General features: G+C 35.9%; 1 protein-coding gene across 2 annotated transcripts in view; it reads left to right on the forward strand.

Annotated features, from left to right (window-relative positions):
- Window positions 1-12936, forward strand: part of LOC128249687 (uncharacterized) — a 37340-nt gene that overhangs the window by 4328 nt on the left and 20076 nt on the right. The window contains exons 1-2 of one of the 2 annotated variants that reach the window (XR_008265803.1): window positions 1144-1218; window positions 3473-3562. Coding sequence is in view for 1 of the 2 variants with exons in the window: in XM_052974039.1 (XP_052829999.1) it covers window positions 3473-3562 (90 nt within the window). In the remaining variant the exon portion in view is untranslated. Of the gene's footprint in view, window positions 1-1143; window positions 1219-3472; window positions 3563-12936 lie in introns of those variants that run through there. The other variant, XM_052974039.1, reaches the window with a different exon arrangement.

Raw genomic sequence — 12936 nt, forward strand, 5'->3', positions numbered from 1 at the left:
AATATATGGGCATGGTATAATATAAATGGCTATGGTATAATATAAATGGCTATAAGTAAACTAGTATTATTATACCACATAATGACCTTGCGTATCTTATTATCATCTCTAGTAAGTAGCCATGACAGTACATTATACCGTGATTATAGGCTGATAGTGTAATGTTTATGGAAACCACACCTAATAACTTACTATTATAATTATATTCATACCTAGAATGCACAAGCATTTATAATTCTTTATTTTATCAGTTCGACCTCGAAAGGGAGGCAGATAAAGTTAACCGTCTCCATGAACATTAACTCCAAGACATGAATTCGACGCCAAGTGTTGGGCAATATAACTTCACTAAAGTCATTAAAGTAGCGCAGTCTTTTGCATCATCATGTTCCATCTCAAATCTGAAGTCGTCTTTTACTCTGCGTAGACAACATTGCAGCAACACCGATGCTATGCGGCTTTTGAGCATTCAGAAGAGCATTGGTATTGCTGCATGCCTATCTCCAATGGATTGTGGCTTGTACACGTTTAATGGATTTGTGGTAATCTGTTTCTGATGGTCTCTCGACTAAGCATTAGTATTTGAAGTCAGAACGTAAAATGTCGCTGCTAAATACCGCAAGCATGCATTTTTAACTCAAGTGAAAGGAACATTCAGGATAATTGAACTCGATGTGGATAAAACTGCTTAAAGAAAAAAAGAAAAATCTATTTAACTTCTAATAGTTTACGTCTCATAAAACAGATTGCAGGAAAAACAATGCTTACGAAATGCGCATATTCTAGAAACGACCGGAGACAGATTCCAACAAATGCAATGATCTGTTGCATGTGCACATGTTACAAACCATTGGAGACAGATTACAATAAATGCAACGATCTGTTGCGTGTGCACACGTTACAGACCATTGGAGAGAGGCTTACAACAATATCAATGCTCTTACAAACGCACAAAAGTCATATACTATGGGCGTAGTTGCAGTATTGTCTACGCAGTATAAAAGGCGACTTTAGATATGATATGGGATATGACGTCACAAAAGATTGGGTTACTTAAATGACTTTAGCGAAGTGATATGGCTACAACTGGGAATCAGAATCACGCCTTGAAGTTACTTAATTTTTATCACAGTTTTAAAATGTTGTTCATGGAGACGTTTGGCGGTTCTTAATTGCAGTCTCTCATATCGGCAATAATTTTGCAGGAAAATAATTTCTGTAAGTAAATCTTTTTTTTTTTTCTGTTAGTCCGTCAGTACCGACCGATCCTGTTCCACATCGTCCAAATAATTTGAATTAGGAACGTAGAGAATCGGAACTGATCACCGCTCTAACGATTCGGCCACTCCACCGTTCTTAACAACAACAGCAATAGCGACGACGACGACGATGATTTCTTTTATTGGCGAAATGGGTCCAAGACATGGAGGACAATGCCAAGGGCAAAATATAATACCCAAACAAGTAGGGTTTAGATCGATCAAAGGGAGGCACTACAGCATCAAGCATACAACAAAAGGATATAAAATAGAAAAGAAAAAATATAATTAATTAATAGAATCCCCTATAGCGGGGCAGTCCACTCTTTGGGTTAAGTAGAGGAAAACCGCAAACAAATGGATCCCAGATTACTTTGTCGTCTCCAAGGCATAGGAAGTGTCACCTTCCAGTTTCTTTCCACCGACTTAGAAAAACATACTCAGTGTAGATCCATTCAACCGCAAAGTCTTGCCACTCTCATCCACTTTTTGATAAACACACTAAGATGCAACACTTCCTTCTCTATCCTCGCCTTCTTCAAATAACATTTGAAAAAATTGACGAGATTTGGCCAGATAGGAAAGTATCTGTATTTGAAACCTTTCAGACACTTCCACTACACAAACTCTTTTGCCACAGCCATATGACAGAGAAAGACCTGCCTTCCTTCTTTACCAAAGGAAGATGGTGCATTGATCTTCATCATACACTCGGCAGACAGTTGGTTTCGTTTTACACGAGTCAGCAGCTGCTCGACACGAGCCCACAAGACTCCAAGAATCTAGTTGCAAACCGATTTGTCTTGGTGTATATGTGCTCCTGTACATACCTCGGATAGCCACCAAATAGCGATGGTCCAATCTGTCAAATGCCTTGGACTGATCCAAATTGACCAGTGTTTTTCGAAAGCCAGATCTATTCCCGACCCGTTCTAAAATGTATCGCATGAGCTTGAAATTGGCGTTGATAGATCTACCGGGGATTAGACAGGTTTGCGCGTCTTCCACTACACTACTGACAACAAGACATTTTAGCCAAAATCTTTGATTCAGTGTTGAAGAGAATTATGGTCCTGAATGTTCTATCACATTCCCCTTGTTCGGAACCTTCCTCAGCAGAGTCACCACTGCCCGAATGCTTTTAGGTGATCCACCACGACCATTCGCATATGCTCGCACTCTCCGAAACAGAAAATATCTTTGAGGCCAAAAACTTCTTCCAGAACAACCAAAACCTGGAATTTTATTGACGTTCTTTCTCTGTTTTGTTGGGGAATTGGTTTCATACTTATTATACCCCTGTGCTTCTCCATCATTACTCTGGCCTGATCACTACGAGGAGGTACGTATGTAGACCTGACATTCCACGACATTCCATGTATAAGAGGAGCATCACGCACTGCTCAGAGAAGCAGGTCAGTGTAGCCAACCTAGGCGCAGGTCATTGTAGCCAATCTAGGCGCAGGTCAGTGTAGCCAACCTAGGCGCAGGTCATTGCAGCCAACCTAGGCGCAGGTCATTGTAGCCAACCTAGGCGCAGGTCATTGTAGCCAATCTAGGTGCTTTCTCTTAGTTGATGCAGATAGCTACTAAGGTCCCATCTGGTCTTCCTTGGCAGATATACATCAACTCAGAAGGCCATACTTCTTCCAGACATTTTCCTATTTCGGCTGGAGAAGGGTGTTGTAGCTTCCTTTCTGCAGAATCGACGCACGTATAGAATATTGTTTTTTCTTAGTGCACACCGTTTCCTCTTCTAGGAGTGCCATGGCGCCAGGTCAGATAAAATCTTATATTTTTTAACGGCTTCCTCTTTCCCTTGCAGTGAATTGATGATCCACTAATTCGTAATATTTGTGAAGGATGTTTTTACTTTTGAGTATGTTTCATCCTTACTGTCGTGGTTGTTGATACTCTCCTTATAAAATGCATTACCGTTGCTTTCTTTGTTGATACTGTTGTTGTTGTTGTTGTCAGCGTCACTGTTGACGCTGTTAATGCTGCAGCCAATCACACAATTATTCTTGTTGTGGTTGCTAGTTTCGTAACTGTTATTGCTGGAGTTGCGGCGGGTCTCATGTTGCCTGAGAAAAAACAACATTAGTTTGTGTTAGTGGCTTTGTTTTTGCTGTCGTCGGCGTTGTTGTTGTAGTGGTTGGTGGTGTTGGTGGTGGCATTATTACTATTATTTGTAGGCATTTTTCTAATTTCAGTGGGTGTGGCGACCGCCTCACATGGTTCACTTATGTCTGGTGTCGTCTAAGCACGAATAAGCTAATACCACGATCACGCCAGCCACTACGGTAAGTGTCCGCTCCACATCGTTGTCCTTCAGTTTACAAGCGCATGCGTATTGCAGACCCGCTCACTCGGACTACCCTTGCCACACTCACCAACCTTCTTTTCACCCACAAAATTGCCTGAAGGTAGCCTTTCTTTCTCTACCTTCGTTTCCCTTTTCAAGGTCGACTTTGCTCTTCATTCTTTCGGGATCGATAAAATAATTATCAACTCCGCCGCACCCCGGAAATGCTGACCTTGCGCCAAGTTTTTATTATTATTATTATTATTATTATCAAAAAGGCGGCGAGCTAGCAGAATCGTTAGCATGTCAGGCAAAATGCTTAGCGGCATTTCGTCCGTCTTCCCGTTCTCAGTTCAAACTCCACCAAGGCCGTCTATTGTTTTCATCCTTTCGGGGGTCTATGAAATAAGTACCAGTTACGCACTGAGATCTAGCCACCTCCTGTTCCCCCAATTTCAAGCTATGCGCCTATACACACTCACACACATTCTTTGTTTTGCCTTATACTGTCCATAATGTTTTTCTTAATGTAAACCCTTGTGGTTAATGAAGAAATCATCATCATCTTTATTATTATTATAAATATCATTAGTAATATTATTATTGTTATCAATATTATTATTAATATTATTAATATTAATAATAATAATAATTATTATTATAATATTAATAATAATTACTATTATTATTAATATTATAATAATGATTATTATTATTATTAATGTAATAATAATAATTATTATTAATATAATAATAATAATTATTATTATTAATATAATAATAATAATTATTATTATTAATATTATAATAATAATAATAATAATAATAATTATTATTATTATTATTAATATTATAATAATCATTATTATTATTATTAATATTATAATAATCATTATTATTATTATTAATATTATAATAATCATTATTATTATTATTAATATTATAATAATCATTATTATTAATATTAATATTATAATTATTATTAATATTATTATTATTAATATTAATATTATTATTATTATTATTATTATGGCTGCGAACTGGCAGTCATTAGCGTCATGTTATATATATTCACTGAAATACGAGTTTCAACTGTCAAGGGAAGTAACTCTTATTATCTGTAAATGTATAAGATCTGCATTTGCGTCCCCTACATCAAACTTTTTTTACGCAGATATCGATTTAGTAGAATCTTTACAGCGCCAAATTGTAGTGCAGTATTTTATATTCCGGTTTCAAATCCAGCTAAGGTCAACTTTGCTTATCGTCTTTCTGCGTTTCAATAAAACAAAGTACTAGTCAAATACCGGAACTAATATTACTGACTAGTTCTCTCACCCTAAATTTAGGCCCTTACGCTTATGTTAGAACAGGGCTGACCAACCCGAAGTTTGTGGGCTTCATAGTTGATAGTTTCTTGTAATAAGTATATTTAAACAAATATTTTTTAAATTTTATCAAAGATTAAAGATTGTAATGAAAAGTAAAAAAGAAAAATACTACTGTTTTTGCAACGATGATATTTCATGTTGACTCAACGATTATTCATTCATTATTGTAATAATAGCATGAGAAAGCAAAATGCTTTTAATTCTGTCATCAAGCGGCCCTCAAAACACTTTCTGTGATTAAAGTAACCCTCAATGTAATTCGATTTGGCCAGGCCTGATCAAACATAAAAGATTCCAGGTGTTTGTACTATGAACAACCTGGATTATTCTTTTTTATAACTACAACCACGTTATCAAAAACATACCATTAAAAAAAAATGGTGAGATTTGATTTGGAGCCTCGTGTGATTATTATTTCCATCAAACCGAGCGAAAATGTAAAGTATCTCACACGAGCTTGATCATATATATATATATTTTAATCCCTTGGTCGCTTCTGATGATCCACAGATATCAACAAAGCATTCCAACCATGACCGTTTCTTCTTATTCTCAGAGATTGTATCAAGGATTTTTTGTTTGAAGATGGCAAGATGTGACTCAAAGTGTTTGTTTAATATATTAGTCCAGGGGTGGAGTGACACAGTTAGAGTGTGTGCTGCATTGCGCACCATTTGAGTTTGCATCTCCAGCTTCGGAAGACCCAAGTATACACAGGCGTGTACAACAAACCCAAAGATGCTGCCCCATTAAATCGTCGCCCGAGGCGAACCGGCACCATTGCCTTCCACTAGTTATGGTTTTGTTTATACTCCTTTTTTTTTTTTAAAAAAAAGCCTAGTACTTATTTTATTGGTTCGTTTTACCGAACCGCTAAGTTACGGGGACGCAAACAATACAACACCGGTTTTGTCAAGCAGTGTGGGGACAAACACAAAGACAGGAACGCTGACACACAAACGGTCACATACACACAGACACACACACAAAACATACATACATATACACACACACACGCACATACACACACAAAACTTACATACACATACACACGCACACGCTCATGCACATACACACACACGTGCTCCCACACATACACTCACCCAGCCACACACACACACACACACACACATACATAGCCTAAAATTATTAATGATAAATTTAAACACTTCACACCAGCTAACCCCAGAAACCCCTTCTAAAATTGCATTTTATTTGACTGGTTCAAAATGAGTTCTATGCCTCAGTGGTGTAGGAATTATTTACATGATTCCCTTATTCTGTTATTCTTGTATTCCTCTGACTGCTTCAGACATTGGACTGCGTTCATTCTGGGACACTGCCTTGATAGGTTTAGTTGAAAGAATCAATCTTAGTACTTACATTCTTGGAAGTTTGGTACTCTCTCTCTCTCTCTCTCTCTCTCTCTCTCTCTCTCTCTCTCTCTCTCTCTCTCTCTCTCTCTATTCCTCTCTATTCCTCTCTCTCTCTCTCTCGATTCCTCCCCCTCTCTCTCTCTCTCTCTCTCTCTCGATTCCTCTCTCTTTCTCTCTCCCCACCTCTCTTTGGTGAACCGTTACGTTAAAAGACGTAAACAACCCAACATCAATTACCACACACACACACACACATACACACACACTCCCACTTACCACACGCAAACTAAATACACACGCTCTCACACACACACGCACACGCATATGTGTCTATACAGGACAGACTCCCACACAGTCTCTCTCTAACAGATTCACTCACAAAGTCAGATGCCGTGCATTGGGACCGAACCCGAAACCACGTGGCAGCAAAGCGGACCTCTTACCCATGTCTGCACATGGTTCTAGCTCTCAGACAGACAGACAGATCGTTAGATAGATAGATAAATAGAGAGATAGAGAGAGAGAGAGAGATAGACACACAGACACACAGACAGACACACAGACAGATAGATGGATATGCGACATTATGCCAATTTAGCAGTAAAAATTTTAGAATTTGTCAGGTTTAGAAAACGATTGTTGCTTGCTCAAAATATAAAATTCATTCTTCTGTTTTCAATGTTGTTTTTCCCGTTTCCAAATTCGGAGAAAACCGCGAAGAAAAAAAAACAAAACAACAAAATAAAGCCAAATGTTTTATGAACAGGTATTAAAACGTCTTCCCACTTCTCACTCGAGTACAGTAGCGATATTTGCATGGCAAATTAAACACGTGCATTTCTCTTTAATCACTTGGAACAAAAATTGTTCATTCCATTGTTTGTTCTAATGGTATATCTTTTTGCTTTTAAGTTGATGGAAATCCATCATTAATGGCTTATTCTCAAAAAAAAAAAAAAAATAGAAATATTAAAATTTAAAAAAAATAAAAATACGAAAATAAAAATAATATAAAAATAACAGCAAAAATGATATAATAATAATTATAATAATAATAACAATAATCTATTATATATATATATATATATAACAGCAAAATATTCGTGTGCATATTAAAATGTTTGCGATATGGATTTTGAGCTAATCATTCAATTAATTTCATTTTCCCGTTGGTTAGAAAGTAACTCGTATCCGCCATGTTGAGTGATTATAGCGTGCGTTTAAAAATGGATTTCCGTATAATGTATGATGTGATTTATCTTGTTGCTAATATTAATCAGGTGGGTTTCTTTTTTTTGAAAATAAAAATAAAAAAAGGCAATAATTTCAATTGCTCTTTACCTGATATATTTCCTACATTCGTTGATATAAGTTGTATTTTATGATCAATTTTTTTGTCAATAAATTTATATATTTATATATTTATATATATATATATATTTATATATATATATATATATATATATGTATATATATATATATATATATATATATATATATAAGGTTTTGTATTTGGTCTGCCATATTCTTGATGTGAATGTATGAGTTGATGCATATTTCATTGTACCCCGGGAGGGCCGTGTTTTTTTTTGTATTAGTTAAATGATCCGCTAGAGATAAACAAAATATAAAATAAAGAAAAACGTTTCGTTTTTTTGCATTTGACTTAGTTCTCATTGCTATGACTTAAACAAATATTTTAATTATCTTCAGCAGAGATGTAAAATAGATGACCCGCGGCAAAGCTTGGTTATGCCTTCGGCTAAATTCTAATAATAAAAATAATTAATGTTATTTCGTTTGCATGCGTTCAAAGTCTGAGCCCACCAAGAGTCCCGATATTCTTTTATTCTTTTACTGCTTTCTGTCATTTGACTGCGACCATGCTAGAGCACTGCCTCAAAGGATTTTAGCCTAGTACTTATTCTATCGGTCTCTTTTGCCGAACTGCTAAGTTACGGGGACGTAAACACATCAACATCGGTTGTCAAGCGATGATGGGGGAGGTCAAACACACACACACACACACAGACATATATGTGATGAGATTCTTTTAACTTCTGTCTGCCAAAGATGCTATAGTAGAAAACACTTGCCCAAGGTGCCACGTAGTGGAAGTGAAACCAGAACCCTGCGGTTGGGAAGCGAGCTTCTTACCACATAACCACAACCAAATATCTTAATTACCTGTAGCAGAGATGCCTGATATACGACCTACAGCAATGTATGGTCATGCATTCAGTTCAATTTTATGATAGAAAGAATTATTGGTATTTAAAAATCTAAAACAGTCTATGATATAAAGCCTAAAGTCAGAATTAACACCAATTCTGATATCTCAAATAACTGTTCTATAGGAAATCTCTCGTTATTTTAATCAGTAACAAAAGAAAAACAGATTCATTAATCCCTATACAGCAAGATGTGTTGTCTTCCCGTTATACTTTGTCTGTAGACGCGGAACCAAACTGAAGTTTGTCCTTTTTACCTGTTGGTTCGAATCGATTCTAGAGACACGTACGTTTTAACTTCATTTATTTTCCCCGAAGAAGGACTCCATCCATAACGTTGGGTTTTCCACTTCACACACCAATTGCACTGTGTTCTTTCAGTCGATTACTCTCTCTCTTCCTCTCTCTCTCTCTCTCTCTCTCTCTCCCCATATACTTTCTTTTCCTTATTGTTATTTAAGTTGTATATTGAGCCTTTTATCCATTTACTTCGGCTAATATTATGTGAACATTCCATACTTTCCGGAGAATTCTCCGAAGGAATTTTTGTAGAAAAGAAAAGACAGCGCAATACCTTCACCAATTACCGAATACGTAGTTCTTTAATTATTTTATCTGAGTTCCGCCGAGGTTGCTTTTCCCTTTCATTCTTTCGGGGTCGATAAAATAAGTACCAGTTGAGCACTAGGGTCATGTAATCGACTATCCTCCTCCCCCAAATTTAAGGCCTCGTACTTATAGTAGAAAGGATTATTTTATCTCGGTTCTACGCCATATACCCGTGGCATATGACGTAGTGGCTAAGAGCGCGGGCTACTAACACCAAGATTCCGAGTTCGATTCCAGGCAGTGACCTGAATAATAATAATATTAATAATAATAATAATAATAATAATAACATCGAAAAATGCCTTAGGAATAAGAACCCAGATTCGAAATTTCCCCAAGACACCTGATGAAGGCTGGAAGGTATATCACCCGAAACGTTGTTTTAACAACAAACAAGATGAGGACAAATATCCGTCAAATGTAAATAATATTTTATCTCGGTCTTAATCTCTCCCCTTTAAACAAATTCAAAGGAAACACATTCTTTACTCAGTGGTTCTGAACCATTTTCGTTGTTGCGCCCCTTTTTAAATAATTGTTATGCCAAGCGATCACCTAAGCGGTGAGTGAGGTATCACGACTTAACTTAAAATGGATAATTTATAAATCTTACTCAAATGGAGATCGCAGTGTACGAAGAAAACAAGCAAGACTTCAACGCTTAAAAAACACTATTCATGATAAATATAACATTTAAAATCAATTATTCTTGTTCGAACATGGTTTTAGCCACAATATATATTTATCTCTAATTTTATTTTAATGACCATTATAAGTTTTATGATGTTTGATATAATTATTACTATAGGTCAAATTTATTATGTTAATTATATTACCTCAATGCCCCCTCACCGCCCTCTAAAGTCTAACGCCCTTTCGACATCCTTAATGCCCTCTTGGGGCAGTACTGCCCACGTTGAGAACCTCTGTTCTATAAGGTTGTTTATAGAATGCTAGAAATACTAGGGAGCACGAGGGTTTCAAAACAATTTTTTTAAAACGTAATTGTAATAATTTACAACATCGAAATGCATGAGGAAACAAAATTGAGAAGCGTGAAATATTCGCTCACAACTTTTGCTTCTTCATTTTCATTTTTGTTAAAAATCTGCACATTTTCCTGAAAGTAATGAGGAAACAAAGTCGAGACATGTAAATCATCCGAAACTCCACCCCACTCCGAAAAAGGTTTCCCCAACAAATTCCAATGTGATCGTCATATGGAAAGTTTCATTAAATCTATCTATTTTCCAGAAAGTTAAGAGGAAACAAACTCGCTGAGGGCAAGGCACTCTTCTGTAGTTATGCTCTGAATTTTTATTGAGCAAATGAGGCCTCAGTTTGGGAGTTTTGGTGTTATGAAGAGCGTGGAGTCACCCCTTAATTACCATTATTCCCAAGTCCGTTCTGATCCGGAACTGTAGAACCTGACAGGGTCCCATCAATCAGTTAAATAAATTTTTGTAAGGATAGGTTGTTGAGCTCCTTAGCTGCGGTGAAAGCAACCAATCCAGGAGAAGGAAACCTCCAAAATTAATACTCTTTCAACATGCACTAAGCCAGCAGGAAGAGTATGGCTTATAAAACTAACGTAAGACATGCTCAGTAAACAAGCGAGCATCTCATGTTAGTGCACAAAAGCGGTAAATGATCTATCTATCTGTCTATCTACATACAAATATGCATACACACATACAACAGTAGATGCGTACATACTTACATTCGTACACACACACACAAACACACAAACACACATGTACATAAGTACACATGCATACACATCCACAAATATCGAATTAACGATTTATTGAACAATATTAATTAACAGAATAAGTACATATTGGATGACAAATGGAATAATATTGATTTACAGAATAAATATATGTTAGATAAATGATTTATTAAATAATGCTGACTTAGGCTGTATCGTAAGAAGTAGAGCTATTCAAATAAATGGTTCAGTCCCACTGTGTGGTACTTTGGGTATGTGTCTTTTACAATAGCTTGTATTTGGTAGACAGAAATGAAATAAGACCGTCACACACACACACACACACACACACACACACATACATATGTACAATAACAAAACCCCTCCTCTTTCGGCTTGCTTCCTGTCTGTACTCCATGGCCAACAGAACTGTAGAATCCAATCAAATCAAATTCAGACTATAATACGAGTCATCCTCATAGTTTCCCCTTGGCGATATAAGAATACATAAAGTGTTTTAAATTCGGGCTATTTGCCATTTTGTCATACAACTCATATTTAGACCACACTGTATGCATATATATAACTGTACAATAATATACGTGTTAGCGTTGATTTGTGGGTTCAATTCTGGTTGGGGTTAGCTCATTTTTCAGTCATTTGTATTTAAAAATTGTCGCTTCAAACCGGAAAATAAAATATTATTATGATATATCATTATACAGTTATTATACTAGCTATCTCTCTGTAAGTTACAAAGCCTTCGACGTTTGTTTACAAATACTATATATATATATATGTTGTATAACTTAAATATATAAACTGTTATTAATCTAAACAAGTAGAAGAAATGAAGTTGCAAATGCAAATAGGATAAATAAGAATTGATTAGAATTTAATTATATATTTTAAAATATTGGAATACACTTTATAGGTTTCACATTAGATTCTCGAAAGTATATAGAATATGAAGCTGTGCCACAAATTATGTCTGTTTTGGCCGTTGTTGTAAGGACAGTTTGTTCTTGAAGTAGGAATGTTGCTCATAACGCTATCCGCTAACGTACAAATTGGTTGGTCAACGTTCATGTGTTCAGTTCATAGAGCAGTCGCGTGAGATAAGTCCCATAAAAGCATTTTTTCCATTGAATATGTCATATGGCAGTTAGGAAACAGAGATATGAATAAATGATATGATAATTATATAAAAGTGTTTTAGACGATTATTGTATATCATTCTGTCGAAGAATAAATGTTATCAATTAGATCTCGTTCACTCCCATTGAACATGTTGAAACATGTTATCTTACTTGCTCCACATGTTGTTAACAAAGAAGGTAAGTGTTAGAACATATCCGTTCTTTGCTAACAAGATAACGAGGTGTGGAGTAAATTAGGAAGATGATAGCTGCTACATGAATTTTAATTTTCGTAAGAACGAGCACAAGTAGACATTCGACAATAATTAATTTATAGGAAAAAGAAAACCGATGTTTATATAGCTTCTTCAGCAGTGGCTTGCATTTTTTGATAAAAGAACTTTCCTTATTAATTCTGAGGTATTGTCTGCACATTGAAAATAGTTTAATTTTAGGACATATAAATCCCTATAACGGACAAAAATGGGTATTAATTCGCATGGGAATTGACCCACAGTGTTATTTTAGTGCCAAAATTTTGCGGAAAAAAAGGGATTCGTATCTTGGTGTAATCGGTCAGAACACTTATCGCGAAAATAAGAAGAAAATAAGAAGTGTGGGTTCCATTCCTACTCGTATTAATGCCCATTTCCCCCCCCCCCTTAGTGGGGGCTTATATGTGTGGATTTTACTCTTAGTTGAAAAAGACGAAAAAAAAAAAAACCCGTTGCTACCGTTACAAAATGTATTTTATGATAAAATTATTCAAGTATTTTCTACCTTGTCTTATTTTCCTTATCCATACCAACTCGTGAGTTACTTTTAAACATTCTACATATATATTTTTATTCTTTTACTTGTTTCAGTCATTTGACTGCGGCTATGCTGGAGCACTGCCTTTTAGTCGAAGAAATT

This window comes from Octopus bimaculoides, chromosome 17 (genome assembly GCF_001194135.2).
Source record: "Octopus bimaculoides isolate UCB-OBI-ISO-001 chromosome 17, ASM119413v2, whole genome shotgun sequence".
In the NCBI taxonomy this organism is placed as follows: Eukaryota; Metazoa; Mollusca; class Cephalopoda; order Octopoda; family Octopodidae; genus Octopus; species Octopus bimaculoides.